This window comes from Lindgomyces ingoldianus (assembly GCF_010093535.1).
Source record: "Lindgomyces ingoldianus strain ATCC 200398 unplaced genomic scaffold BDR25scaffold_31, whole genome shotgun sequence".
Classification (NCBI taxonomy): Eukaryota; Fungi; Ascomycota; class Dothideomycetes; order Pleosporales; family Lindgomycetaceae; genus Lindgomyces; species Lindgomyces ingoldianus.
This window is the reverse complement of record NW_022985192.1, coordinates 324191-351524: the sequence shown is the minus strand read 5'-3', so window position 1 is coordinate 351524 and position 27334 is coordinate 324191. Positions and strand designations below refer to the sequence as shown.

The window sequence follows — 27334 nt, the reverse complement described above, 5'->3', positions numbered from 1 at the left end:
ACCCTGGTATATTGTTTGTTTGGCGTGCTAGGGTTGGGGTTCAGGATCATGGCACGTGATCGGGTGCTGCGGCGCGTCTGCCTTTCGTCCCAGCGCGTCATCCAGCCACTTACATCAACATCGATCCCGAACATCGCACCCCATGCTCCCGCTGCCATAACTGGGTAATCATGCCTAAGTAAGTGCTCTCCGACTTGTCTTGTATCGCAGCAATATAATTAGCCCACGCAACTGCAAGTGCTAACAGCAAAACAGCCCCGGCGACCAGTATAACTCGGAAACTATCAAGAACCCGTACGAAGAAGAAAAGGTCAGCAACTTTACCGCCCAAGAGATCGCAACACTCCAGAGTCGACTGAACAAGCAACTCGGTCCGGAATACATATCCTCGAGACAAGGTGGCGGCGGAAAAGTAGCGTACCTTGAAGGAAACAAGGCAATAGCACTAGCAAATGAGGTGTTTGGATTTAATGGCTGGTCGAGCTCGCTGCGGACCGTGCAGATAGATTTCGTACGTCTCGCAGGCTGGCATATTAGTGGAAATGGGGGCTGACATGTTTAGGTTGACGAGAATCCGAATAATGGGAAGATTACTTTAGGCCTTTCGATAACAGTGAGGGTTACGTTGAAAGATGGGACGTATCACGAGGTGAGTGGTTTATATTTAGCCTCCATATCTCATCTTCTAACTTTTAACAGGACATCGGTTACGGATGTATCGAAAACTGCAAAAGCAAGGCTGCAGCCTTTGAAAAAGCGAAAAAAGAAGCCGCCACAGATGGACTAAAACGCGCCTTACGGACCTTTGGTAACGTCTTAGGCAATTGTCTTTACGATAAAGAGTATTTGAAGAAAGTCAACACAGTTAAGGCGGTTCCCATTAAATTCGACGAGAATGCACTCTACAGGCATCCGAGTTTTGCCCCGCGGATCAAAGAGGAAAGCAGTGCAGTAAAGAACGAGCCAGGTCGGACGCTCGCCAGGACGAACCAGCTTATGAGAACGCGGACCGAAGCGGTTGGACTTGGGAATACGGAGTTTGAGGATGAGTTCGGAGGGAACCTGTTTGATGGCGTTGAGATTAGCGAACATCATGGGGATGAATTTACGTTTGAATCCATCTCAGGCCAGAATGGGCCAGAAACGAAGGCCATTGAAGCACCTTCCAAAACTCCGGAGCTATCGAGCAGTACGATATCGAATCGAAATAGCCAAGGGCAAGGTGCTGGGCCTCCCCGCCAGCCTCCTCCCAGAGGTCAGTCTATACCTGCCATCCGCCAGCAGAACGGTGCGCCTCAGCCGCCTCAGCAACAAACTCAGCAACATCAGGGGCCTCAGAGACCTCCAGTTCAAGCACGAGCACCACAGACCCCAAATGCCCAAACGAACAACAGTCGCCCGGAGTTCAACAGAGCACAAATGCTACCGCCAACGACCGACATCCACCTACCACCAAGGCCCCAAAATAAACCACAACAGTCTCCTCAAAACGTCCATCCACCACCCCAAAACCAACCTCTTCGACAGACTCCTCTACAGCCACCCCAACCAAACGGCAACCCGCAGAACCATGTACCGCAGCCAAAACCCAATGCACAAAATAACCCCAATTCAAACCCTAACGTTGCTCCCGCTCCCGCTCCCGCTCCCGCTCCCGCACCACCTATCACCCACCGCCCCCCAATGGGCTTCGTAACCTCACGCGCCGCAGAACTAGTCCAAAACACCGATTCCATCTCAACTATTCTACCTAACCTCCCTGCATTCAACCCGCACGCTGACTCCCCGGTCCCAAAAGAACAACGAACCCCCGGCATTGATCACACGCGTAGTATGAAGATTACGCGTGAACAAATCGGGGCTCCTCTTCCGCCAAACCAAGGCCAGAACCAACCTCCCCATCAACATCAACCTCCACAGCAACAACGACCTTTCTCCCGACCCACAAACTTCATCAACCCGCACCAAGACGCGAATCGCCGAATTGGTATGCCAGGCAATACTCAGTCTCCACTTGCGAACCGGAGCGCGTATAAACCCCCGGGGATGGCAGGCGTCAAGAGGCCGCCGCTTGCGGATGTGAGTAATAGGGAAAATGGAGCGGTTGGGGAGGGGCATGAGATTAAAAGGGCGAGGATTGAAAGGGGGGATGTAGGTGAGAATGGGGTGGCGGGATCATAGATGAGGGGAGGAGAGGGGAGGGCAAAGTAAGGAGCGGGATGCGAGATTGATTCAGGTATGCATGGATGGTGTTGGGTTTGGTATTGTGGGTCGTGGGTCGTATGGTGTTTTCGGTGTTTAGGTAGCCAGGAACGGCTCCAGCGTTTCTGTTTCGAGGTTTCTTGTGATCTTTGCGGGCAAAGTATGGCTATTCATATGGCATAGGATATGATACCTCCGGTTCGTCCGGTTCACGTACAATGTTTGATGTCTTATTGACAACGGAACTACATTCCAGCCAGTCTTTTTAAAAGTACGCACTATTGCAGCGAAGCTGTCACAGTGTAAAAAAGTGTTTTGTGTGTGTGATTTGCTCGAATTGGACTTGCCTGGTTTGACTTGTTCTTCCTATAATTGAAGTTGGCTATCTACTACACTCTCTAATACACTCCCATCCACTCACCATGCAATGGCTTCTGTCTGGTAATCTATCTTCCATTCATGTCGCTATCGACTGGTGGGAAGAAGAAAACGGCTCCTCACTTATTCAAAAGGGGTTCGCAGAAAAATACCAGACTGAACTGAATAAAGATGGAGATCGTACAGGCCAGCCCGCCGACTATGCCCTCGAAACGCCGCTGACACCGGCAAAAAAAAATCTCAAGCTTCGAATGAATCCCGACCCTTAGAAGGATATCCATCTGCGGGGAATCCATTGGATTTTGCATGTCCCCCCTTCGGAGGCGGAGCAGCTCCATTCGTTGACGTACTCTCACTCAACGCCATTTTCCCCCTAGTGCCTTCACACAAACCCCCGAATTAGCAGATACATCCCCCTTCACACAAAGAATTTACCTCTTCTTACTCCCAGGTCTAGGTTTACACTCATCGCCCAAAATAGGATGCAGTTTCAGCTTAATGGGATACTGGGGGGTGTTGTGGCTGTAGCCCTTGCTCCAGTCATAGCTAATGGCGTAGGCGAAGATGTTGCCGTCGCGGCTAAAGCAGGTGGCGGTGATGGAGCCGCCGACTTCGGGGTAGCCTTTCAGGCGGTGCTTGGCGTCTTTGTCCCAGAAGTGGAATGTGCCATCCGAGCCGGCAGTACTGAAGGTACCGTGGATGGGGTGGAAGGAAATGGCGTTGACGGAGTAGACTTTGGCGATGTCGCGCGCGGCGGGGTCTTGTTGGCGGTGGCATTTGAAGGAGAAATTTAGGCTAGGAACGAGGGTTAGCTTTAAGGGATTGAGTAGAGCAAGAATGGGGAGGGTACTTACGATGTGTCTTTGTCCTCGACATATTGGATCGCGCAACGACCCTCGATAGATCCAACAGCAAATCCAGTTGCGTCGGTGAAGCAGCTTACAACCCTCGTCTGCCATTTCAAGGGACTGGTGATCGTCTTGTAGATTTTGGTTGGTTCCTTCAGGTTAACGATATGGATGTGTCGCTCCGCCGTTCCAACCACGAGCAAGTCATCCTTGACGTCCATAGTGTAGACACGCTCGCCGCAATCCAAGGAACCTAGGGGCTGGGGACTTGTCAAGTCCCAGAACTTGACAGATTTATCCCAGGATCCGGTTGCGAGGATGTCCCGCCCGCCGTTCTGAAACCAGCGCACGCATTTGATAGCGGGATTGGCGGCTTGATTATTTGGGTCGACATGACCAGCGACTTGTTGGGCTGCTACTTGGCCGGGGGCGGCTTTGGAGAGGTCGACCATGCTGCATATTCCAGTGGAGTCGCCGGCTGCGACGCGGGTGCCATCCTATTTGCCCTGTTAGCCATGTCTCAATGCCAGAATTAAAAAAACGGAAGTCAGTTTTTGATGGTGAAGTACGTACCCTTGACCACGCAACGCACAACACATGACCTGCCATTTCAAAGAACCACTTCCCCTGCGCGCCGGCATTGGTTACCTCGTAGATCCAAACCTTTTTGTCCCATGATGCGACGGCAAGGAAGTCGGCCGTCGGGCAGAAAGCCATATCGGAGATGCTGTCCCCAGGTAGCTGGTTTTGAGACACTTCGATATCTTTGCTAGTGTCCCCGGTGGTGGTAGTGGCCGCTGAAGATGCAGAACTGCCACCGAAGAGACCGGACATGGTGAATTGTTGTTGGGGGAGGTGGAGTGGATCGAGAGTTTAGTATTCGTATTAGTTCTGGGAGAAGAGCCTCGCACAGGTTGGCTTCGACACAGTGTTTCCGTGGGTTTGGCAGAAGAGCCCTCAAGAGCAGACCGGGAGGAGATCGAATAGACAGATAGGCGGACAAAGAGTGAAAGTGCAGGCCGCTCTTTATGCCTACGGCACGTAGAAGAAAGACGTTCTCTGCCAAGCCCAGAGCTCCCTCAGGCTGAGGCATCCATCAGGTACCTCTAGGCCGCCTTCTGCCTAGTATCGGAAAATCGTTTCGCCGCCGTCTGCAGAAAACCACAATCTCGCCAAAGCTTTACCTCTTCTTTCTCTCTCCAGTTCCTCGCTCGAAGAATCGCATTCAAAGCTTACACACAGAGTGTCTCCCTCATCACGATAGACATCTCACATCCCTTGCTTTGGGAGAAAGTCCCCGGACATCGGTTCCTCGTGAACCGCACTTGCTACAAAGCGCCGCCACAGAAGCGCGGCCTCGCTCATGGACATCAGAACACCGCTAGTCGCCATGCACTCACCGTCTGCACTCTTCTCGGAGCGCTTCCAAAACCGTGGGTAATGGGCCGACACCAGGACGAGGATACGAGTCCGTCGGTACCCTGATCTCGCTGCGTTGCGGATTTGTGATGAGTCGGAGGAGGTGTTGTGTGGACGGTAAGTGGTAGTGAGTCGAGGGTCTTTTCGTCGAGATGGATAGTTATGCGATTGCCTTCTACCAAACCAGTGCCATGGATTGGTTAGATGGTAACTCGATGGGGCTTATTCTCGAGGCGAGGAACTCACAATAATGCTCCTTTCCAGGATCTGAGGATAGCTATCTTCTGGCTCTGGCTGAAAGGCCCGGGCTGGTGGGTAGGCTTATTCGCGCTTGGTCGAACAAGCCAGGTTCGTTCAATTCGTTCAGGTGATGATAAAGCAAATAGAGTCAAGCACTGAGACTGCCCGGAGACGGGTGGTCGTTGCTGTTAACCATTTGTCTACGACGGTATCTGATGAACGAAGAGTGTTTTAGATAGTATGAAATACACAACTGGCCCTCAGATCGATCCTCTCACGTGCCTTGATGATGTAAATGCAGACGTATACTTTTGTCCTCGAAATGTCTATGGCGCTATGGTATCATCTCTCTCTCTAACATCCTTGACCTAAACTCTCGTTACTTGGGCCTCACACAGCTGTCTGCTCCTAAGCACCCTTCCCAACAATGAACTCTCTCACCTCCTGGTACGCCTTGTCCAGGTTGTCATTCACCACGATCTTATCATGCGGCGCCTCTCCCGAATTTGCATACTCCATCTCCACCTTCGCCTGGTTCAGTCTCTTCAGAACCGCCTCTTCCTTATCCGTAGCCCTCGACCTTAGCCTCTGCTCTAGCACCTCCATCGACGGCGGCGATAAGAAGAGAAATCTTGGGCGCGGGAAGGTGGGGTGGTTCGCTACTTGCTTGACGCCCTAGCCCGACCGCATTAGCCCATACACTTCTCGAAATGATCTGGGGTAGGTAGGCCAGAACATAATACATACCTCCATCTCAATATCTAAAATGCAAATCCTCCCCTGCTCGGCAATATCCTCCACGACCTTGATACTCGTCCCGTAGTAATTCCCACTAAATTGTGCATGCTCGATAAACCCTTTCTTTTCCACTAAATCTAAGAAGACCTCTTTTGTTACAAAGTAGTATTCGCGGCCATTCTGCTCTCCATCTCGAGGTGACCGCGTCGTGTGGGAGACGCTGAAGCCGAATTTGTCGGGGAACTCGGCGAAGAGGCGCTGAAGGATTGTGGATTTGCCAGTGCCGCTGGGACCCGATACTACGACGGGGATGTGGGATGAGAGGGCGGCCGTGTCGATTGGGACTGTGGGGGCCATTTTGGTGGAAAAGTGACTTGCTGGTGGAGTGGCGCTTGGCTGGCGGAGAGCTGGTGGAGGAGGGACTAGTGGCGGTTGGGTTGCAGTTTGATATCTTTGGGTGCACAAAGATTGGCACGGCCGAGGGTGGACATGTGACAACGCAACCGCGCGTCGTGGCAGTTTCAATAGCATTGAGACATTCCCAGCTGCTGTTTGCTTTTGACTGCGCTGTGGTGGGCGGCGAGTCTGGCCTTCACCATGTTTGTGGTGTTTGCCTGGTGGGGAGTCTCGAAGTGGGATGTGTGTCGCTTGTGACACCGCGTCTTCGCGTTTCCCTCCGCCAATCCATAACTTCATCTTTGACTTAACTTCCTAGGTGTCGATTATACTGGTATGCTGCCAGAACTAGGCTAGACGTTGAGACCCCCACAGCTCTAGGAGAATTGGAATAGTTATGGTGAGCATCCAACCCAATTGCCCCACCACCCGCTGGAAATGCTAAACTTCACCAGTCGAAGCAATACCTCACCCTCCACACTCTCGACGCCGTCCATCCCTCCGACATCTTCGCCCTAGCAGCTACAAAGACACAAATCCTCTCCGGCTCCGGCTCCAGCTCCATCCGCATCCACGATACCACTCAACCCGACTTCCCTCTCGCGCAAACTCTCGAAGGCGCACATAAACTCGGCGTTCACCACCTCGTAACTTCAAGAGAAGGCAAGACCGCCGCAAGCGCTGGATTCGAGGGAAAAGTAAAGATATGGATGGTATCAGAGGACGGGACATGGTTCGAGAAGGGGGATATTGTTGGTAGGTACGCCTTGAGATTCCATACTATTTTAGAGCTCCAGTCTTGCTATGCAGAGGAATGAAACAAACGATTGATGGAATATAGATCAGCACAACCCCGGAGACATATGGGCCATTGCTCTCAGCGCAGACGGTAATTATCTCGCGAGCAGCAGCATTGATGGCAAGATCAACGTGTGGTCTCTTACTTTCAACAAGGACTGTATGCCGAAGATCAGGGACTATGAGACAAAGGGCAGCTTTGGGCTCTGTGTAAATTTGGTACGTTCTCCACTTCCCTCCCCTAAAGGTGGCACCCTTGTCCGCTTCCGCTAACAATTGTCATAGAGCGCAGACGGTAAATTCACTGCATCCGGCCATGAAAACGGCAGCGTTTTCATCTTCAACAATGACACAGGACGACTCGCACACTCTCTCCCTGGCCTCGTTCAACCCATCCGTGCAGTAGCCTTCAGCCCTGCCTCAAAGCTTCTTGCTGCAGCTGGAGACGCAAGGGTAATTGCACTCTACGACGTCAACTCTGGCGAGCAGGTGGCTAATCTAGTTGGCCATGGAGCTTGGGTGCTGACGCTGGATTGGAGTGATACTGGGGAGTATCTACTTTCGGGGTAAGGTTAAATTCACACTTGACGTACGGCAGGGTGGCACCCACGTTCCGTTGTAGCCCTAAACTCACATATATATCACCAAACCAACTTTCCCGCTAACACGACCTCCAGGTCCCATGACTCCAAAGCTAAAATTTGGCGCATCGACTCAAAATCCTGCGTCACAACCCACACTCACGGTGACCGACCCCTCTGGGCTGCACGATGGCTGCCGAAAACAACGAGGAGCGAGATGTTCGCCCTGGCTGGTGGGAATCAGGCTATTGGCTTTTATCGAGAGGCTGCGGGTTGAGTGAGATTATCAGGTGAAGATGGTGTTTGTGTAATATGATAGAGCGCAATGTGGGGGAGTGGAGTGGATTTTGCGTACGAAGCTTCTCTGAGCATAGAGAAGGGCATGGGTTGGGTTGGTCTTGGTCTGGCTGGCCATTGAAAGGAATGGTGAATGGTGGTGGTGGTGGTGGTAGGATTAGCTTGATGGAGGATGCCAGGAGGATTCCCAGCCGTGTTTGTGTGCTCATGCACGCTTCGATAAGCAGAACAAAAGTAGATGGGTATTGGCATCAGCATCGGTGACTCCCGTTGGGTTTAGCAAGCAACTACTCCCATCGGTAATCCCCCACAAACAATGAAGAAGCATTATATAGAACAGAAAGAAAATATAAAAACCTACTTTCGAATTCCATGAGGCTTCAACCGAAGCAATACAGAGAGAATAAGAAATGCAGCGACAGAGTTCATCCTAAGGACAGCTAGGATATCATTTCTGATCTAAAAAAAGAAGACAACGTATAATTGCATCGGATGGAGTTTAGCGGCTTGGCACTTCGAAATTCTTTCCTTTCGCGATGCCCCGAGCTCTCCTCGTCTCCCCAAACATACATATCCCGGTCTTGAAAGCTCTTTTGATAAGTCTTCCTCTAATAGACTATCCATGTCTTTGATAGACCCAGAAGGAAAAATGGCTGTTCTAATCCTGGAGTTCGTGTTCGCTGGCCTTGGTGTCGGGTTGAGAGCTCCGGGTTCGCTTTAGGCCTACATCCCATCAATATTTGGAAATTTCGAAGTATCCATGGTATTGTTCTCTCCAAACCGTCACTTTTCAACTAAAAAGACCTTTACCGAGAACGAGCCCACGTACTCTTGCATCACAGCGACGTGCAGTGAGCGATGACGAGAGCCTCTCCGGTTCATACATGATACAGTACTCTGCTCTTCAAGGCCCTACGCCGAATGCTGACGTGAAGCACTCGCGTAGCTGAGTTAGGGAACATCCTATGAACCGCATTAACCCGCGGCGCAGTTCCAAAAGCACAGATAGAAATGATGTCAGGACCTTCAGGTGTTCTCCAGCTAGTCAAAAGGGCAAATGCTGCTCCACCACTCGGGTATCACTCCGTCGAGGGGCTCTTCTGCACACTAGAAGGTACCCTTGGGAAGCTCCGCCTTCTGGCCCTTCTCATGAGGGCCGATTATAACTTGCACGAGGGTCATAACAAAGATAATTAAAAGCTTGTTCACCGCCACCATGATCTCTCAATCTTTGCAGCAGGAAGGCACGAGTTCTTCAAATTCGAGTTGTCAGGAGAGGTCTCGTAACGTGGAAGAACTAGACTCGGCTCGTATTGTGGCATTCGCAAATTCGGTAACCATCGAAACAGCTGCATCGCACAAGTTACACAAAGCAATAAAGGGTACCTCCAGGGACAAAAAGCGATTTCATCGGTTGGCGCAAAGTGAATTCAAGGCGCAATAACCCTGTCTGGTGGCCGAGTCACGTCGCTCACAGCCCCACAAAACTCGTGCTAGAGCCGACTCGGTGTCTCCTCACGACCGCCGTGTCTGCTCCCTATCAACCCGCATCTGCAGAGCTGAGAGTTCCCCCGCAACTTCCGCTTCCCTTCCGACTCTCTTCACCAGAAGCTGACAATCGTTGCGGAAGTGGGCGGAGGCCAGCTGGTTGGACAGGGGGCAATGCTCGCTAATAGAACAAGCTGTCTCTGTTAAAGCTTCAGATATCAGTCATTCGCCAGAGGCTCATCTCAGTTCCGAGCACAATTCTCAAACACGTTCGCTAGTTTTTCTACTTCTGGGGCCTGGATGGAGGAGACAGCTCAGCGGCGTCGTCGGGACAAAATCTGCTGATCCCTACTCAGCCTAACATGTTTCCAGCGCCTGAGCCGGGATCTGGCAACGCTTGGGCTTGACACGCCCCCCGGGCCTGAAATCCCACCACCTTCAAGCTAACACTATTGGCCCGGCCGTCTCACAAAGCGCATGGCGCTGCAGACATTCGTCCAAGATGGCGGCCCTGCCGTGGTGCAACGGTCAGCGCCAGTTGGTGGTGCTGGCGGCGCTGCGAATTAGGTACTGGCCAGAGCACCAGATCAGCTCTGCGTCCGCCTTTCTCCTTGACTTTGGGTGGAGCAACCCTCAGCCCTGCCATAACTCGACCTGTCTCCCACAGCTGTGGGTTAGTGCTTCTGCTACCTCTCTCACTTCTGTTGCTCTTTTTCGCGTCGAGCTCCAGTACAGCATCTGCCACCTACCACGAATTCATGTCCGTTCGGCCCTAAGCGATATGAATGCCGGCCATGGCATTTCTCCGATTATGCCTTTTTGCTGTGCTTAATTTCGCTGCACGGTCGCTGCAAGACTCAAAGAACCCCTTGACAGACTTCTGCAGGCGCTGGGGTCATCAAACCGCCCAGGTGGATGGGAAGCTGTATATTGATGGAGGCCTTGTTGCTTGGAATCCGCTCTCTGCGAATCCCCTCAATTACACAAGTAAATTCATACTCTTAAAATAAAGTCTTGCGAACCGAGCTAATATTCTTTCCTTAGACACATGGCTCCTCTACAGCGATCTCAACACTTCGACAACTGACATTGGCATGCCCCAGCAATATGCGAATTTGACAAAAAATAGCACTGTTCCAAGCGTGTCGGGTGGTGTATTATGGGCGGACGAAGTGAATAAGTGCTTTTATCTGTATGGCGGGCAATACCAGAGCAACCCGGAGGACTTCAGCTTCTGGGCATATGACACAATCCTCAACCAATGGAACGAGACTCACTTTACGAGCAACGTCAATTCGATGCAACGCGCAGCTTATGGTGCTGGAACCCAAATCAATGAGTTAGGAGTTGGATTTTACTATGGAGGATGGATAAACAATCAAACTTCTCCTGGGTGGAATGGGCCTCCTATGGCCACCAACAACCTGATCAAGTATGATATGACGGCGGGCACATTGAACAACAACACTGGACCAGACGGCACTGGACGTGCAGAGGGATCCATGGTGTATCTTCCGGCATCAGACGGAGGTCTCCTCATCTACTTTGGTGGTATTGAAGATCCGTACAAGAACGGAAGTTTTGTCGGTGTAAGCTTGTGAATCACACCAGGCATGGATAAGCACTAACTTTTTTTATCATGTAGGCCAACATGAGTGTAAGATTTTGTTCAACGGTAGGAAATATTTCATATTAACGCGTGCTAGACAATTCACATTTTCGACGTGGCTTCGTCGAAGTGGTACACGCAAAACGCCAGCGGCGCAGCTCCTCCTGCACGGCGACAGTTTTGCGCCGGTGCCACATGGGCCGATGATCACTCGTCCTATAATATGTAAGTCAGCTTATTCTCCGAGACCTAGTACATGTAGCTGACTTGCTAAAAGATATCTCTACGGCGGGTTCGGCATCTCGAACATCACCGGATACGACGACGCGTACATCCTATCTCTTCCCTCGTTTACTTGGATTAAGGCTTGGCCGACTGGCAATGCAACCGGCACTCCCTTACCGCATGGAGGCTGCTCAGCAAACGTGATTAATAGAGACCAGATGCTCATTATCGGTGGATGGTTCACAACTTCCGACACCTGCGATTCTCCGAACGGATGGGGCCAGCATAATATGAATCTCGGCTTCAATGGCCCTTCGAAGACATTGTGGGACAAATATGATCCAAAAGTTTCAACCTACTTTGTGCCTACGCCCATCATTTCTGCCGTTGGTGGTGGGTAAGTAACTTCCCGAATACCATGCCAAGCCTCACGAAGCATTTTTGACAAACTCCGTAGGCCTACTGGAGGCGCAACCGCCAAAACGCCTTCTAGTTGGGACAACCCTGACCTCGCAGTCTACTTCACTCGAGTTCCGACGTTTTCCGCCCGCGCCGCAACCCGTACAATTCCATCTGGTACTGCGACGCCGACAAGCACCGGAAAGTCTTCGAAAACCAAGGTTGGTGCTATTGCGGGAGGAGTCGTTGGTGGCCTCGCTTTCCTCATTGCGATCCTCTCACTATGTCTCTTCTGTCTCCATCGCCGCAAGAAAGCCAACAAAACAAAGGAGAAGAAGGAAAAGACACCCTCACCACCCCCCGCTGAACTCGCCGCGGCATCTCCCATCCACGAAATGGCATCTCCAGGCGCCCAAAAATACATAAGTATGCACCAGCAACCAGATATGACCAATCATCCTGCGTTCTCAGGTCCCAACTCCATACACTCTCGCTCTCCGAGCGGCAACACCATGTCTCTCGATTACCAACACACCCCAACATCCCCCTACCCACCTCAGCCATACGGATCCACTACTCCAACATCAGCCGCCCCCTATCCTTCACCTTATGGAACTTACCCATCTGGTACCATCCCCTATTCCGACAACCCTGATGCGTATGATACTGAGCCCTACAACCGGCACAATTCCTACCCTCCTCCTAGCAGTGCCTTCCACCAGCGCCAATCCTCTTACCCAACCCCAACATCTCCAAACCACTCTCAACAACCCCATCTTTACGACCCTAGCCAGCCCGTAACGCAAACGTACTACCCACCGCCACCCGACCCATCACATTCCAACTCGCAATCTCGATCACATCAAAGTTATTCAGACCGGATAGGTAGTCCAGAAGGAACTCAGTATAGTGGGGATACGGAATTTCCGACGAGTAAAACGAATACGCCGGCACACTTTTACGCACAACCCGCGATGAGTGGGGGTGCAGGACATAGCCCCGGGACGAATGGAGGAGAGAGGGGGAGCCTGAGGGGGAGTGTAGACAGGCGCCCTGTGAGGGGGAGGTTTGTGGAAGTGGATCATATGTGAGGAAGAGCTTGGGTTAAGGATAATAAATGCCTGAGATGTGAATATTGAAGAATCAGAGGATGCGAAGAATTATTGTAGAAGAAAGAAGAGCCACGGGTGTGCAACAAAGGAGGGGGAAGACAGGACCGGGAAGAAGAGATGTATGCATACATGCATACATTTCACTTTCAACACTTAAACTGGAGGTAATTTTGATCGGCACTGCTCTCACGCACATGCACTCATGCACATAGCGTTCTTGGACGGACCGTATACAGTAATGACTTGCTGGCATTGGGGTAAGAGACGGAGTTATATATTGGAATGGATACTCATGGGAAGCGTGCATGCGTATATTTGCCGCGAATTAAAGGGTTGGAATGGAATGTGTAATTCGTGTAATTGTAGTCTATATTTAGGAACTATGAAATTTGTGTTGATTTCAGCCTCGGACCGAAGCCTTGTTCTACCGAGTCGCCACTAAGACATCATATTTCGAAGTTGTCCTTCACCATCTTGACGCCACAATCCGACCATTCCAGTGATGCATCCCCGGCCGGTTCCTATCAAACTGTCGGTGCGACTGGAGAACAGGTGTCCGAGTGAAAAGGCTAGGGAAAGGATGGCTCTGGACAGAAGGTCTAGCTTAGGAAATCGTCGGTAGGCTGTTCCCTTTATTTCATGAACGAAGCAGCATACAGAAATCATCTAAACAGGCACGATCATTGAAACAAGTACAAGCTTGAGAAGAGCCTCCGGCTCCTCCGGGAAAGAATTCTGAATCTCGAGAAGGTTCCGCAGGCTGGACAACCTACGTCTCTATTGGTTGGATAGTCCCTGAACTACTTAACTGATTGTCAATATGCTGTGGGTCTAGAGGGGACCAAAGCCGAAAGATCGGAAGGTTTCCACTCGAGGAAAAATATACTAGTAGCTTGTGCATTTGCCTATAGCATCCAAGAGGGTCCAGGAACAGCCGCAAGATGTGCATTTTCCCTAGCCTAGCTGGAGGGAAAGCGACGTGAATCTGTCAAAGTAACTGGCGAAAGTTTCTAGCAGTTTGATAAATCGTCCATTTGTGGCAAGGAATTTTGCCCGCTCTTTGGAGATCCCCCATCTGAACGTTTGCGTGCCAGTCCATTCAAACTACCACTTTTTAAGTAGCCGCTCTTCACTGCACGCATCATCAATTAATTTGATGCTCTTCCTGACGAAGATGGCGTAGTAGCAGAGCAGTCGGATCAAGTCGTCCGCCTTATCGGTCTAGAGATAAGTCCCTTCACCAGTCAGTATCCCCTTGCGTAGTTAACACATGAACTTACATTTGTCACTTAGGGTAGCTTCGACCACGCATAGTCAGTGCCAATTACGATTCCAAAAAGCAGGAGAAACAATCCTTTCAAACTGGTCGTATCATGTGTACGGTCTACCTAGCAGTATAGCCTCAGTCGTCTATCAAGGGCAGCGAGAATCAGCTTTCCTATATAGTCACATGCTTTGTAGATATTTTCAAGAGAGTGCCCTCGGTATGTAGATTCTACATCTTGAAGACATAGTAATGCCGTGAGGCGGACTAAAAGCCTTTAGGTTTTGCCCTAAAGAAGGCCCTAACACTGCCCGGTATAGAGTCGAAGTCAGTGTAGCCGATCAAACTAACAAGACTAAACTCCGGTCCCGTTGACTTGCTAGTCAAGGGGTGCGCGAGGTGCTCCGTTGCTGCGTTGAAGCTTGTTTTAAAGAAACTTGCATACCAGAGCAGACATTTTCGCCAAGTTCTCCCATGATTTGTTTGATGTCAACCTTTTCCTTCACTATGAAGCCTTTACTTCTCTCTAGCATTTCTTTGAAATTCACAAGGATAGCTAACCTATAGGAAGTATGACAAATACTCGGCGTTGTAAACCTTGGTCTGATGCATTCCTTCTGGGGCAATACTCTCGAGCCGATTGCTCCTTGGGATGTTGCCGAGTATTCTTTGCAGGGATTATTACCTAAGTATTGAAATCTATCAAAAGTATCGTCCATAAGGAATCGAGTCCAACGCACGGCTCTTTTCAACAGGCTAAATCTCAGGCTGGTACAGTAGGTGCCAGGAAGTGATCATCCTCCGCACCGTGCGCAAGCGAATACGATCTGCCCACGCAGTTTTCTATGAGGATTTTGGGGATAGATTGCAATTAAAAATTAAAGCTTTTAATTTATATAATAGAATTAATAACAGAGAATCTTTTAGAGTAGCAATTGTTCACTAGCAGGTGGAGCCTCCCTGGGCAGCCCTGACGTCAGCGACGCGCTGGGGCATGGATGATATACACTTCTGCTAATCTTCTGGCTTTAACCTATCCCACTCCTCCTTTAGGATAGACTCCATCTCTTTAATATTACTTATTTAGTGTCTTCTTTTTAAAATCTAAATCTTTATAATGCGCTAGAGGTTCTTAATAGGATTTAAATTAGGACTTTGTGCCAGCTACACTATACAATCTATGCAAAGCTTTTCTCAGAAACCTGCGGTCATCTTTGACCTGTAGTATAAAGCCCCATCCTCCTGCTACAACGCAATACCGCGTTTCTTAAAGACTTTAGCATAAAATAGCTGCGCGTAAGCAGCTAAGACCTTATTGCAGTATCTTCTTAAGTCCATCTGCTTGCCTTAAGGCAGTATAACTAGCTCTAACTTAAAATCCTAGGATATAGCTGCCTATACTCTAACAGAGCTTCTCCTGCTCTTAAAAGTAGGCTTTAGGTATTAAAATTTATACGCACACAATGCTCCCTTCTTCCGCTTGCAGTATTAGGTGGTGGAGACAAGTCCTACTTTAAAAGTTAATTTGTTAGAGAAGCAGACGCATTTAAAGTCATTGTCATCCTAGGTTTTCATGCAGGCACCCCAGCAACAACAATTAAGCTTGTGGGAGGGCTTAAGGTAAGGCTTAGCGCGCAGTTTAAATGCGTAGTACTTGTTTTTTTGCAGGTATCGCTTTACTGTATTAACGCAGATTGCAGTTGTTGTTTTTCTAGGAGTAGCAAGTACTTTATACATTTTAAAGGGAAACCGCTCTAAGTGTTGTACTAATTGTCGCTCTGCGCGCTTATTAAGCTTCAGGGGTCTCCCTGTGCGACAGGCCTTTTTCTAGGGCTTATCCTTGCATTTTCGCAACTGCTTAAGTATTAACTTAATTAACAGGATTAGAATAGGAAAAGTCTTCTGTATCTTTAAGAGGCTAAAACTAATACAAGAGAGCGCCTAGATGCTAGTAAGGGTAGGCTTATTGTATTCACGGCGAGCAGTTTTGGGTTGGGAAGGCATGGTGGTAGTGTGGAGAAGGAGGAGAACGAGTGGTGCGGAAAATTTTGAGGTGTGTGGGTTGACCCGATATAGTAAGTTAAGCGAGAGGATGATGACTTCTTGGCACCTATTGTACCCTTCCTACGAAGTTGCTTTACTTCCTCCTTTTCTTGGTGAACGCTGGTCGTCGAGACGTCTTGAATGGCTCCAGTAAAAAGGAAAAGCACATATAGCCTGGAATATTAGATGTTTTGGGCTTTATGTTGTTTCCGAGTCCCATCGCTACGCTTGAGTCTAACTGCACAGTTTCGTCGAGAATTAGAACTGCGTTGGAGACTTTTTTGAGGATGTAAACTGAGCTCGAACTCATTGCTAGCAGTCTTAGTTTCTGGGGCGGGACTCCTTCATTGTCATCGACGGTTGTGAATAGAGTGAAAAGGTGTTGCATCCGGGAATCTGAAGACAATATATTATATCAGTCAGGTTGGATCCATGTTATCCACCATCGTGGAGATGGGAATCTGAGTTGGAGTAGCGATAGGAGAGGGGAAATGACATGCTTAGGTGTCGGTCAAATGGACTACGAAGAACCCCATTTGAGGTGTGAATCAAGTTCATCGGAGGTTGAAGCAAAGCTAAAGTATGCGTCTTCCGCATCCCAAGATGGCTAGCGCGAGATACCGAAAAGGCTACCACATGCTCGGTCTGTGCCAGTCACCGCAGCCACTTAATTCTGCCCACCACTCAACTCGCCCCGGGGCCTGGATGGCTCTGACCTTTTGATCTTTTCGCGATGCTTTCATGAGACCTTAGGGTGAGTATAAACAGCAGAAGCTTGACCCATGCTAAGCATAACACTATTTGACTTTTCTACTATCTTTCCATGCTGGGGTCTAAACTAATGTAGAGTAAATCTACATCCACTTGACACTCTTCTTCCTTCCTGAAACTGACTTCGTGGAAAGCATCCCTGTTGGTGTTCAAAGGGGTTTCAGCCTCCGGCATGACGAGGCGATGTGGCGCACAGCTAGGCCAAACTTGAATACGATTGTCAACAGCACAGCCTGTTCAGAAGCCTCGTCTCACCTGACATGCTCAAGCAAGCTATTTGGCTCTTCAGAGCCTGACGCGGACTTTTAAGTACTGCGTCTTTCAAAACCTCTTCAGGTTCATCTGCAGTTCCAGCGATTCCTATGGCGCCCATACCGATATCGGACGTCCCACCTACCTGGGCAAATCATGGTGATAAGAATCTCATTTGCATTCCAGCCCAGTGGACTTCAGTCATTCTCTTCTGCTTCGCAAATTATCTCGCCCACTGCGCCACGGTTAAGCCTTACCCCGCCGAAACTCTTCGAGAGCTCGGAATTGCAATGGGGCTCGCCCTTGTTCTTCCATCGTCTGGTATTACCAGAGCAGTGGACTCGATTATTCGGCGTTCTAATTTTCGAAAGCTAAACCAGTTGGAAAAGGCTGCCACTGCTGGGGCACTGTGTATGGTCATTCGTGATAAGTACTGGAGTCCTCAGGAGGGGGAAGTTTTAAGGGATGAAGACTTCGTCAGAGTCGACCAAAACTTTCATTACAAGAAAAAGGTATATCAGCCACCCTTGATATAAACATCCTGTAGCCTGATGGAGGTTTCTAGGGGGATAAAAACACAGAGACTGTTGCTCTGAGCTCACAGACACGAGACTCACAAACAGAGAGCCTTCTTCCTACAAACAACAGCGAGAGAGAGGCCACAAGTCCCGTCGGGTTGGATTATGTTGCTTTAGAGACAATTACCCAGCTGCCAAGGTACGAAAGCAAGCTTCAGAAACATCACTAGAGGCCTTACTGAAGAAATAACAGTAGAAAAAGTGACGATATAGACTCAACAGACGACGCGTATTGCTTTCGGGTTAGACAGTCATCAAGTATGAGAGAAAATATTCGCACCAGTCAACACAGTCAAAGCATCACCAAAAGGCAGTGCCAAGTTCATGGAGCGTACGAGCTTCCTAAGGGCTACACTCTAGGTTATGTCCCCAGCGATGCCGAAGTACTACCTTACATCAAGCGCGAAGAGAACAATGAATTGCAGCAGCCGACTCGCAATTCAGATATCAGAATTGCTAATTCGGTACATATATCGTCTTCCTATAGCTTTACTAAAGCTGCAATCGCAATCGTCCAAACTGTTTACGCATCCACCACCCTCTACCGAGCACGGGGGGATCAGGTCAGAATTTACGGGTATGCTGCCTTTGGATTGACAGTCGTACCGTATGTGCTGATGTCAATCTTGAACTTAATCGGACAGATCGCATCTTCTGAATATCCAACATTGTACATGGTCCACACGGACATCATGGACGAAGCGAAGAAACGCGGAGGAATTTTCGATGGAGTTGTCGGGTCATTGACGCCCGTGGAAGGACCCCAAGCACTGCGTAACCTGAAAATAAAGTCTGCAGGTCCTTGGACTGTTTCCACGCACCACGTAGAAAGAGGGTATCGTGAACAAATGAGGATTATACTGCGAAGCTCCGAGAGTGACCAAGAACCTCAAGAGATACAAATGGAGGCATCCCGAACAAACCCCTTGGGATACATCTATATCGGCGCAAGTCGGCCGTTTGCTCGACGAACTAAAAAGTTCTACCCCCGCGCCGTTGGCGAACCAAGTAGTGTACGGAAACGCTGGGCCAGCTCGTCTTATCTGCTCAACCTTGTGGCTCCTGTTGTATTCGGGTGCATATCTCTTCTCATCGTGGGGGTAATATCTCGATTCCAAAAAGGCAAACATAGCACCTCCATCCAACGAGGCTTCACCATGTCGTGGCTGATTATTGGTATGTTGTTTGGCGCTGTAACGAGAGCTATGCATTTCTTTCTTTCGCCCAAGAATGACACGTTTGAGGCAGTATGCTTGTGGATGTTTTTCCCTATCGTATGGGGCATTTTCCTTGTACCAGCTCTCGGGGGTATTGTAGTTGTGTGTCAGATGATCGTTTCATATGGATCATGCACCCGAATAGCATAATCGCTACAGAATAGTGAAGTGCGCGTATACAACATGAGTATAGATAGTTTTATCTTCATAGCGAGATTCCAACCGCTTACGCCTGGAATCGTGATCGTGACTGAATGCTCGACATTTCTACCAAGTTAAATATGGGACAAACATGCAACTACCAAAACGAACACACTCCGAACAAGCGCAATTCAAATAAGAAGTTTAGGCGTTTTCATCCCCATACCGTCTTTCTCCCGGCTCAGAACCCCATTAGCGCAAAGATCCTCAACGGAGGGCGCATCACATACTGCCTGCGTAATATTGCTAGGGGAAAGGGAAGGCTCTTCTACCTCGTTTGTAGAAGTGTTACCCCAGGTTATATAAGATGCCTGAGGGGGTGAATAGGGTCTCCAAGCTTCATTACATAAAGGTTCGATATTCCAGGGTGTTGACATATCCAATCTCTGAGACCAAGTGCCACTAAACCGCTTCCAAGGTGCAACGTCTTCTGTGCTGTTTGTAGAAACATAGGAACAAGCCCATTTCCTCTTCAATGTTTCATGTAGGCCCGCTGGAGGTAGAGCAGGAACAGGATTGGAAGCTCTGGTGGCTCCTTGTGGAGTTGTTGAATCTAACCAATGGTGTTTTCGAAGAGTTTTATAAGAGCGACAATGAGAAAACTCGGTCATGATTGGTTTTGTGCATTGATCCTTTTGTACTTGGCGTAGCGTCCGAGCCTCGCATTGATATTTTCGGCGTGGAGTGGTCATTTCCATTTTATCGCCCGGAATATCTTTCTTGCCGTTGAAGGTTGCGCACGCTCCTGTCTGAGACATGTACATCACTTCCAAGCTTTGAAGTGGGTTGTCAAATAGGTTGGAGTAAATGTCTGCGAGCTTGTCGCTAGAGAGCTGCAGCATTGGTGGTATGTCGAAGTTCTGCGATTTTTGTGCGCAATGAGTGCAAAGATCTTGCGTTGGTAAATTTGCTGTGATGAACTTCTCAGGAACCATTTTACATTGCGAACAGTAACTAGGATTCCTCGTGGTCTGTACATCTTGGCAATCCGGTTGACATGCATGGTCAGGAACGTCCCCTGGATCTCTTCTAGTAATTCGTCTTCGCTTAGGCCTCCCTTCAAGGGGACTGTCGTCAGGCGTAGTAAGTGGATCTAGACAGGTAGTGTCTGAAGTGGTTACTTTGTCGCTAGGTAGTAGATCATTTTGACATGCCGCAAGGTTTCTCACGGCCAGACAAAAAGGAGTATTAGAAGCCCCGCTGCCAACAAAGGGCTCTAGCGTTTTGCGATGTTCGTCGCATTTGGGTTCTGAGACGGTGGTGGTATGGTGGGATGTAGTGTCCACATCGCTAGGGAGCACTGGCGAGTAATAATACTGATAGGCATTCCAGTTTGAATTAATGTCGCTGCTGAAGCTGTCCTCACTAGTGAAACTGGGAGGATCAACCAAAGCAAGGCTTTGAAATACACAATCATTGCTAAACGCAGGCTGACAGTTCTGGCAAAACCCGTTTTTGTCGAGACTTGACCAAAACGTCTGACACGCTCCGCACTTCAAGAGGTCCCCGTTTAGCGTAAACTCTGCGCCATCGTCCAGGTCATCCAGATCAATATCGATGCTGCTCATGGACTCATCTTCAGAGTTGGAAACTATCCAGTCGGCAGGAGGTTCAATCCGGTAGTGCATTTCAAGTCCCTTAGTGCAGTTCCAGGTAAACGCAGCGGGCTTATTCCACTGGCTTTTCCATTTGCCGACTAAAGTCTTTTCGTCGCTTGAATTCTCCAGAAGTGAGGTGGCTTTTCCGATGTAGATGAGGTAATGACATAAAAGACGTACGAGGGCCTCGGGTTTTGATTCGAGGTCATGGCCCTCAGACGCGGTGCCGTCAATAATCTATAACGTCTAAGTACACCAACGTGGAACTCTAGGTATTGATAGTCAGCTTACCTCGGGGCAGGTGTACCTCATCCCAACCGTAGTCCCTAATATTAACAAAAACAATGCCTTCAACTTGCCGAGCTTTTCGCCAGTTGCTTCGAGCTCCGAGGGTCTGAGAAGGGTATCCAGCGCGAGTAGTAAGCGCTGTCCAACAAAGTCGCGCACTGATTGAATTTCTTCATCCGAATATTCACGATACCCACCCTGCATATCTGTTGTGTACAGGTGGGTCGTAAGGTGAACAAAAAGCCGGAGATCCTTCCCCAAATTAGGGTCCAGTTCGTGTTCTAAGAGATTGGTGTTGGTGCTGCATGAGAAAACGCCAACCACACTGAACGTAGAAGGAGCGTCATCATCAGACAACCAACTTGCAAGGTGTGCTGATGCAGCTTCCACGTTGAGCGCAAAGGGTATGTGGAAGTCTAGGGAAACATCGTCGTCAAGAAGATCTTCCATGATCCACTCGATATGTTTCTGGTCTGGGGAATGACTTCCTGTGAAGAGATGAACATCTCGAAGCTTCATGCTGTAGATCTGTTGGACGTACCTCTGCCAAAGATGTTCATCGTCTGGAAGGAAGGCCGGATACACTCCATCCACATTAGAGCTCTTGAACCTGCAGCTGCCCTCGCAGCAGCAACACAAGTCTTGCATGGGTCCTCTCCAGAGCACTGCACGAAGTTAGAGATGGGATGCAAGTAGTGTGTGGTACGATGTTGTCTCAACATACAGCTCTCTTCAGAAGTCTGCATCTCAAGCAAGCTCCCTTCTTACGTATTCCTCTGACTTCTTCCTTTCGGGTGGGGTCGAACCTAGATCTCCGAGGAATGCCAACATCCTCACCTGCTAGTGAGAAGCATGAGAATATGCCATCAGGTTGGGCGTTAGGTGGGCAGTTGTCGCGATGCTTCGTGACCCGATGTTGAGCCTTCCGTTTCTGTGACTTTGGGCCTGATAATCGGGTTTGAACGAGTGCCCTCGTGTCAAAAACGTTCATACCGATCGCCTCAAGAGACTCCGTGCTCGCGAGGATTGCGGGAATGCTGGGTAGCACGGTTTGTATGCTGTAGCCAAGCTGAACTAGGAAAATGTAGAGGATTGCACGATAGCTTCATGTGCGAATGATCGAAAAGCTGAGCTGTGATGTGTAAATCGAAAAGGTATGAAGATGTAGTGCCTACTTATACTCGCAGGGCATCACTTCAATGATACATGGTGATGCGAGGTTGCCTGAGGCGTTGTGGATGATGATTGGAGGTTGACGCAGGGCTGAGTTTCCGCTTCACCGCACCCTAAAACGGCTACCGCAATCTTGAATAGGAAAGATGTTACGCCACAACAGCCACACTTCCGCTGAAGGTTGTCCATCTTCCTGACCGCAGGCACTGCACCTTGTCCCGGTGGCAGAGAGACAGAACTTCAGAGCAAGATTCCATGCTTTCTAGACTGTGTTGATATATAGGTATGCGATGGATCTCTTGTTCACTATTTTCTTCACTGTGCGACGTTTCTCGCCTGTACCATTGTCCTCCCTTACCAATTTCAGACCATTCAGGGCGACACGCCCTCGATAACCGGCTTACCGTTTCTTATTCCTCACAATCGCCATGCCGTATGGTTCTACACTCGCGTGAAATGTTTAATAAAGTCTCTTCATCCATCTTCTGTCGTGTTTCTGAGTTCGGCAACTAATACATATTTCGCTACGAAATCACCGAATCGATATGCGGCCTGTGGATACTGTAGGGTGGACTCAAGATAGGTGTTACGAACTTCATTTGCACTTTTTGGAGGTTGGTGTCTGCGCGTGCTTCGAGATTCTTGTGGAGTTCGAAGGAATCGCCCCCGCACCAGAGATCGATGGTTTCTTTCGTTGTTTTGGCATCTGCGAGCTTAAGTGCAGGAATGGAGTAGAACTCGATGTCCTAAGTAGAGAGTCCCAACTATTCACCAGCCGACAAGCGTTTACCATTGACCCCGAAGAGCTTGATGGCGAAGCCGCTGGGCTGGAGATGAGATCCATTACAAGGTCAGGGAGGTAGCATGAAAGCTGTGTTGAGAGCAATACTGACATCTCAGCCTAGATTTCTAGGCTCAGTGCTATAGCGACTACTGCATAGGCACTCTCGCCCTTTCTGGAATAGCTCCATTTGCTTGAGGTGCTTCAAGAAGTCATTAGAGACAATTAACTTTCTCTTGATGGCACTGTGAGTGCGCGCATGGGTTCCCGTAAATATTTTTTTAGAGTTTTGATAAATAATCAAGAAGTTAGGGTTGCATACTAACCGCTATATGCATGAGAGATCTTGTTAGAATGCGTCTTTTAGAATCAAGTTTGTCTAATTTGGCACAGCATTGATATCTTCTTCTACACTAGGTGGGGTCTTCTCGACAACTTGCATGTCCTAGCGAAGTTAGTTCCTATCTACAAGGTCTGCTATTCTGTATGGATAACTTAGAAAGAGAACAGAGTCTCACAATACAAAAGCCAAAAGAGATATAGAGTATTGAAAGAACTGATACTAATATCGCTCTGTGCATTTACAAAAATAACACCGAGGGGGTTTTCAAATTCTGATGCGAGAGCGAATAGGATGAGGTACATATCGCCGCGGGGGTTTCCCAAACTTCCATGATGTTCTAGTAGCTCAACGGCTCGGACCTAGATCTCCACTTCAAGCTCCATCTCAAAACGCTAAACACGGTCGAAGAAGTATTTGAATAAAGTTAATTGGCTGGCAGACTACCCCACCCGATGGCGGCTGTCGTCCCGTTCTTGAGCTCATGATGGCGTTGATTACAGTTGGTTACGTGTCAACAATGAATGATGACAGTGAATTCCCAATCCAGTTCTGATCGAGACAGTTCCTACTCACGAATAGTCAGACATACGTAGTCTCTCAGTATGCAAATGCAGCTACAGAAGCTTGAGAGCTTGTAGAGTGAAGTGAAGCTGTTTCTTCAGTTTACGTTTTCTCTAATGAAGCTTAGACCAGGATGAAGCAGGTTGGGGCTGGTATACGTGGCGGTGCGGAGCGCCACAGGCCGCCAGATGCCGGACAAACGTTTAGGGCCACGAATTGCCAAGTCGAAACATCAACTTTCCACGCAAGCTGCCCTTGGCTGCGAATCCGCAGATACCCCAGGCTAATTCAGTTCTCCCCCCACCTGTAATTCACTGTTACCCCCTCCTCTTTAGCCATGTCCGCTCAGGGCAGTTCTGATCCGCTAAAGGACCCAGGTACGTCAGCTCAGGGACGTGCCCTACACTGATGGGCTAGATGCTAGGGAAATCACAGACACACACTGGAGGGCTCTACTGACTTATAGCAATAGGTGCGACGCCGAAGTCAAAAAAGAAGAGGAACAAGAAGAAAGGTGGCGGTGGGGGAAATAAAGCGGAGATAACCAATGGCGATGGAAATCATGAGAAACGCGAAGTTGAGGAGGAGGACGGAGAGGAAGATGAGCAGGTGGTACGACACTGTTTCTGGCACACCATAGTGTAGAGGAAAAGGGACTAATAATCCACAGAAACTTCCTGCACCAGCCAAAGATCCTGACGACGTTGACGACGAAGAACACCCCATCTCCTCTACAGCGCAAGCGAACGGAACGACTTCACACTCGATATCATCTACCGTAGCTCTAGGCCTTGCCCGGTCTCGCTCACAGGGCGGTCTATCGCCATCTCCCCCACCGCCATCTGACGCTGCCGCCCGCCTCGACGCTTTGGCTAAGGAGCGCGATACCCTACGGCAAGAGGTGACTGAACTGAGGAAAAGCTTGGAGAGTATACAAGAGAAACATGAAGAGGAGACTAGTAATTTGCAAAGCGAGCTAGACGAGGCGAATGAAAGCAAGGAACATTTTGAGACTCAATACAGGAATTTGTTAGGGAGAGTGAACACAATTAAGAGCTCTCTGGGTGATCGGTTAAAAGCCGATGCGGTGCGTACAACCTTGGAACTTATTGTGCTGGGGGGGGGGGGGGGGGAGGGGCTGGAGCACACCTCTCGGACTAAGGACATGCTAATGATTCCGCAGGCAAGGCTGGAGGAAGCTCAAACTCGTATATCCGAACTTGAAGACCAAAATCGCGAGCTCCAGGAGAGTAACGACACATTGACCGAGGAAACCTCCAGGCTCCGGCAAGAAAACGAATCACAAGCGTCAGAAATTTCAAGCCTTCGTAACCGAGCAACTTTGTCGCAGCAAAACTGGATTAAAGAGCGTGACGATCTAATCTCACGGGAGGCGTATGCGAGAGAGGAGTTTGAGAATGCTAAGCAGGCAATGCAGGACTGGGAAGTTCTTGCTATGGATGAACGCTCGCTCCGGGACAACCTTGGGGAAAGGGTAGTAGAGTTGGAAGAGCAGCTCGCTTCCCTGAAAGAAGCATACGAAAAGGCTGCCGGTGAGCGAGACACGAATAGTCAGGCCGTAGATGGCCTGCAGAGGGCATTACAACACGAACATAACGGTATGGTCTCAGTTATAGAGCTACGCCTCAAATTGACTAACAACCCACATCAGAGCGCAGAGTTGAGCTTCGACGTTTGGTTGAGACTTATCAATCGGAGACAGATGAACTTCGTAAGCAGCTTCAAGCAGCGGAAGAGACTGCAACATCATCCAAAGCCACCCTGGAAGCCACGCAAAAGGAACTTGAAAGAGCGTTACCATTTGAGAAGGAAGTTAAAGAGAAAAACCTCCTTATCGGAAAACTACGGCACGAAGCCGTGGCGTTGGGCGAGCACCTTACGAAGGCACTTAGGATTTTGAAGAAGGGGCGACCGGAGGACAACGTCGACAGACAGATTGTCACAAACTATATCCTCCACTTCCTTGCCATTGATCGCTCGGACCCAAAGAAATTTGAAGCTCTACAATTGATTGCGGCCTTGCTGGGTTGGACCGATGGTATGTCCCCATTTTATCTAATCTGATATTTTCCCCCTTATCCCCTTTCTACTTAGCCTATGCTAATTGCTTTCATAGAGCAACGTGAACAAGCCGGCCTCGCTCGTCCTGGCGCATCAAGCAACAGTCTGCGCATTCCCATGTCGCCTTTCAGGCGTGTACCGTCGACGCCATCTCTCAATAGCACCGACCCTATGTTAATGGCGAGCAGCTCCAGTAACAAGGAGTCGCTAGCGGAGCTATGGTCCGACTTTTTAGAACGCGAGGCCGTCGAAGGCGACCGTTCGCGAAGAGGGAGTCAAGCAACCTCACCTCCGCCAAGAAGCGACACAGGCTCAGGTCTAGGGATCAGCGAGAAGTGAGGATGAAGGGGAAGTGTGGGAGCATGTTCTTGTATTATATAGATACCTTTTGGCTGCATATCTGGCTATCATGGCGGGTAAATGGGTTTCAGCGGATCGCGGCATGACGTCCACAATTCGAAGAGTGGATCTTGGAGTTCGGCTTCTTTCCCATGCATGGCAGTAGTTTGCTTAGATTTGGCTGAAGTGGGTCGAATCATGACATCTGGGCTCGAGAACTGCATGCCTCACTATGCACGAAGTATCCACCACCCCTGCTACTTCCTGATTCGACCACAAATACCATGACCACATGCATGCTACTGTTACAGGTGCAAGAAGCGCTCTGCCAATGAGGTGCCTTCCCAAGTATAATGTCACAAAATTGTACAGCGCAATCCACTACTGTTCTCTTTATCCCAGTATTAGTCCACGTCTATTTTGTTTTATATGTCGTCGTCATCTCTGTCGAACCTCTTCTTGGGACCATTCTGGTTCCGGCGAGCATTCCTCCTTTCCTCAATCTTCTCTCGTCTCATCGCCCTCAGTTCCTTCTTCTTGGGTGTCTTCACCAGGCTTAGTCCGAAGATCTTGGTCTTGACCGCTGCTCGAGAGTTAGTCAGCCAATCTCTCTCAAATACAAGCCAGAGAAGAAACACGTACCATATACGCAGTAAGGACACAGGTAATGTGCACGCTTCACCCTGCCGCAAGCTGAGCACGTGTTCAGTGATGTGATGTCTCTCAATCCTTTGCCAGCTAGAAACCTCTGTCTCTTCTTACGGTAGGACGTCTTCTTCTTCGGCACGGCTTTCAGAATGCCTTCCCAGATGTCCGATATCGAGGGTATTGACGGCAGCGAGAGTGGGGGCAGGACGAGCGCAGCGAATGGGGAGAGTATTGTGGGGAAGGACTGCGACAGGCGCTGAAGGAGAGGGAGGTTCAGGACGGGTCGAACGGGGGCATTGAAGGCGGGGAAGAGGGTGTGCAGGAGCGGAGGAAACGGGCGTGCGAGGGCCATTGTGATTGAAGTAATTGAATGAAGGCTCGAAATATTCTTGCGGGAAGCCTGCTGATGATGTTCAAGTGAGTTGGTGGTGCTGAGATTAAAATCCGTGCTCACCAGAAGCTCAT

The 27334-nt window shown here is 49.4% G+C and overlaps 10 protein-coding genes across 10 annotated transcripts; 5 read left to right on the top strand and 5 right to left on the bottom strand.

Moving 5' to 3' along the window:
• Positions 1-149: 149 nt before the first annotated feature.
• BDR25DRAFT_292677 (uncharacterized protein) lies at positions 150-2181 on the top strand (the record flags this gene model as incomplete). Its single annotated transcript, XM_033688675.1, has 5 exons — positions 150-178; positions 256-511; positions 563-649; positions 700-1222; positions 1415-2181. Exons 1-5 carry the CDS (start codon positions 171-173, stop codon positions 2179-2181), a joined length of 1641 nt encoding a protein of 546 aa, XP_033543807.1. The 5' UTR covers positions 150-170.
• A 360-nt stretch (positions 2182-2541) lies between these two features.
• Positions 2542-4483, bottom strand: BDR25DRAFT_292674 (WD40 repeat-like protein). The gene is made up of 3 exons (XM_033688674.1): positions 4002-4483; positions 3435-3925; positions 2542-3375 (listed from the first exon to the last, which is right to left on the bottom strand). Exons 1-3 carry the CDS (start codon positions 4260-4262, stop codon positions 3012-3014), a joined length of 1116 nt encoding a protein of 371 aa, XP_033543806.1. The 5' UTR covers positions 4263-4483; the 3' UTR covers positions 2542-3011.
• Positions 4484-5360: 877 nt separating this feature from the next.
• Positions 5361-6414, bottom strand: BDR25DRAFT_305794 (guanylate kinase). Its single transcript, XM_033690488.1, has 2 exons — positions 5835-6414; positions 5361-5762 (listed from the first exon to the last, which is right to left on the bottom strand). The coding sequence occupies exons 1-2, from the start codon at positions 6180-6182 to the stop codon at positions 5496-5498; spliced, it is 615 nt and encodes a 204-aa protein (XP_033543805.1). The 5' UTR covers positions 6183-6414; the 3' UTR covers positions 5361-5495.
• A 103-nt stretch (positions 6415-6517) lies between these two features.
• On the top strand, positions 6518-8203 carry BDR25DRAFT_305793 (WD40 repeat-like protein). The gene is made up of 5 exons (XM_033690487.1): positions 6518-6621; positions 6677-6977; positions 7063-7238; positions 7305-7585; positions 7697-8203. Exons 1-5 carry the CDS (start codon positions 6619-6621, stop codon positions 7875-7877), a joined length of 942 nt encoding a protein of 313 aa, XP_033543804.1. The 5' UTR covers positions 6518-6618; the 3' UTR covers positions 7878-8203.
• Positions 8204-9962: 1759 nt separating this feature from the next.
• On the top strand, positions 9963-13157 carry BDR25DRAFT_305792 (uncharacterized protein). The gene is made up of 6 exons (XM_033690486.1): positions 9963-10372; positions 10430-10974; positions 11031-11042; positions 11092-11219; positions 11272-11616; positions 11677-13157. The coding sequence occupies exons 1-6, from the start codon at positions 10171-10173 to the stop codon at positions 12707-12709; spliced, it is 2265 nt and encodes a 754-aa protein (XP_033543803.1). The 5' UTR covers positions 9963-10170; the 3' UTR covers positions 12710-13157.
• A 2778-nt stretch (positions 13158-15935) lies between these two features.
• On the bottom strand, positions 15936-16945 carry BDR25DRAFT_359023 (uncharacterized protein; the record flags this gene model as incomplete). Its single annotated transcript, XM_033696031.1, has 5 exons — positions 15936-16104; positions 16136-16433; positions 16481-16682; positions 16727-16785; positions 16909-16945. 5 exons carry the CDS (start codon positions 16943-16945, stop codon positions 15936-15938), a joined length of 765 nt encoding a protein of 254 aa, XP_033543802.1.
• Positions 16946-17076: 131 nt separating this feature from the next.
• BDR25DRAFT_71735 (uncharacterized protein) lies at positions 17077-19043 on the top strand. Its single transcript, XM_033698948.1, has 3 exons — positions 17077-17572; positions 17626-17777; positions 17832-19043. The coding sequence occupies exons 1-3, from the start codon at positions 17171-17173 to the stop codon at positions 19003-19005; spliced, it is 1728 nt and encodes a 575-aa protein (XP_033543801.1). The 5' UTR covers positions 17077-17170; the 3' UTR covers positions 19006-19043.
• A 144-nt stretch (positions 19044-19187) lies between these two features.
• On the bottom strand, positions 19188-23826 carry BDR25DRAFT_395489 (uncharacterized protein; the record flags this gene model as incomplete). Its single annotated transcript, XM_033698380.1, has 17 exons — positions 19188-20891; positions 20946-21526; positions 21580-21682; positions 21724-22045; positions 22138-22327; positions 22384-22502; positions 22537-22556; positions 22626-22676; positions 22706-22861; positions 22888-23003; positions 23047-23224; positions 23288-23331; positions 23415-23583; positions 23611-23631; positions 23689-23717; positions 23748-23788; positions 23813-23826. The coding sequence occupies 17 exons, from the start codon at positions 23824-23826 to the stop codon at positions 19188-19190; spliced, it is 3858 nt and encodes a 1285-aa protein (XP_033543800.1).
• A 217-nt stretch (positions 23827-24043) lies between these two features.
• On the top strand, positions 24044-26398 carry BDR25DRAFT_71696 (uncharacterized protein). The gene is made up of 6 exons (XM_033698947.1): positions 24044-24177; positions 24273-24412; positions 24471-24887; positions 24984-25419; positions 25473-25859; positions 25938-26398. The coding sequence occupies exons 1-6, from the start codon at positions 24138-24140 to the stop codon at positions 26219-26221; spliced, it is 1704 nt and encodes a 567-aa protein (XP_033543799.1). The 5' UTR covers positions 24044-24137; the 3' UTR covers positions 26222-26398.
• Positions 26275-27283, bottom strand: BDR25DRAFT_267691 (uncharacterized protein). The gene is made up of 2 exons (XM_033687063.1): positions 26864-27283; positions 26275-26804 (listed from the first exon to the last, which is right to left on the bottom strand). Exons 1-2 carry the CDS (start codon positions 27219-27221, stop codon positions 26647-26649), a joined length of 516 nt encoding a protein of 171 aa, XP_033543798.1. The 5' UTR covers positions 27222-27283; the 3' UTR covers positions 26275-26646.
• Positions 27284-27334: the final 51 nt, after the last annotated feature.

Bases quoted from the DNA above. Each gene is read 5' to 3' on its own strand.
- BDR25DRAFT_292674 (XM_033688674.1), bottom strand. From the start codon at position 4,262: ATGTCCGGTCTCTTCGGTGGCAGTTCTGCATCTTCAGCGGCCACTACC. The intron at 3,926-4,001 runs GTACGTACTTCA...CAGGGCAAATAG, and splicing joins TGTGCGTTGCGTGGTCAAGG to GATGGCACCCGCGTCGCAGC. The intron at 3,376-3,434 runs GTAAGTACCCTC...CCTCGTTCCTAG, and splicing joins GTCGAGGACAAAGACACATC to CCTAAATTTCTCCTTCAAAT.
- BDR25DRAFT_305794 (XM_033690488.1), bottom strand. From the start codon at position 6,182: ATGGCCCCCACAGTCCCAATCGACACGGCCGCCCTCTCATCCCACATC. The intron at 5,763-5,834 runs GTATGTATTATG...CGGTCGGGCTAG, and splicing joins TTTTAGATATTGAGATGGAG to GGCGTCAAGCAAGTAGCGAA.
- BDR25DRAFT_305793 (XM_033690487.1), top strand. The intron at 6,978-7,062 runs GTAGGTACGCCT...GATGGAATATAG, and splicing joins CGAGAAGGGGGATATTGTTG to ATCAGCACAACCCCGGAGAC. The intron at 7,239-7,304 runs GTACGTTCTCCA...CAATTGTCATAG, and splicing joins TTGGGCTCTGTGTAAATTTG to AGCGCAGACGGTAAATTCAC.
- BDR25DRAFT_305792 (XM_033690486.1), top strand. From the start codon at position 10,171: ATGCCGGCCATGGCATTTCTCCGATTATGCCTTTTTGCTGTGCTTAAT. The intron at 10,373-10,429 runs GTAAATTCATAC...TTCTTTCCTTAG, and splicing joins GAATCCCCTCAATTACACAA to ACACATGGCTCCTCTACAGC. The intron at 11,617-11,676 runs GTAAGTAACTTC...CAAACTCCGTAG, and splicing joins ATTTCTGCCGTTGGTGGTGG to GCCTACTGGAGGCGCAACCG.
- BDR25DRAFT_71735 (XM_033698948.1), top strand. From the start codon at position 17,171: ATGGCGCCCATACCGATATCGGACGTCCCACCTACCTGGGCAAATCAT. The intron at 17,573-17,625 runs GTATATCAGCCA...GGAGGTTTCTAG, and splicing joins ACTTTCATTACAAGAAAAAG to GGGGATAAAAACACAGAGAC. The intron at 17,778-17,831 runs GTACGAAAGCAA...AAGAAATAACAG, and splicing joins ACAATTACCCAGCTGCCAAG to TAGAAAAAGTGACGATATAG.
- BDR25DRAFT_71696 (XM_033698947.1), top strand. From the start codon at position 24,138: ATGTCCGCTCAGGGCAGTTCTGATCCGCTAAAGGACCCAG. The intron at 24,888-24,983 runs GTGCGTACAACC...ATGATTCCGCAG, and splicing joins ATCGGTTAAAAGCCGATGCG to GCAAGGCTGGAGGAAGCTCA. The intron at 25,420-25,472 runs GTATGGTCTCAG...AACCCACATCAG, and splicing joins ATTACAACACGAACATAACG to AGCGCAGAGTTGAGCTTCGA.
- BDR25DRAFT_267691 (XM_033687063.1), bottom strand. From the start codon at position 27,221: ATGGCCCTCGCACGCCCGTTTCCTCCGCTCCTGCACACCCTCTTCCCC. The intron at 26,805-26,863 runs GTACGTGTTTCT...ACTCTCGAGCAG, and splicing joins GTGTCCTTACTGCGTATATG to CGGTCAAGACCAAGATCTTC.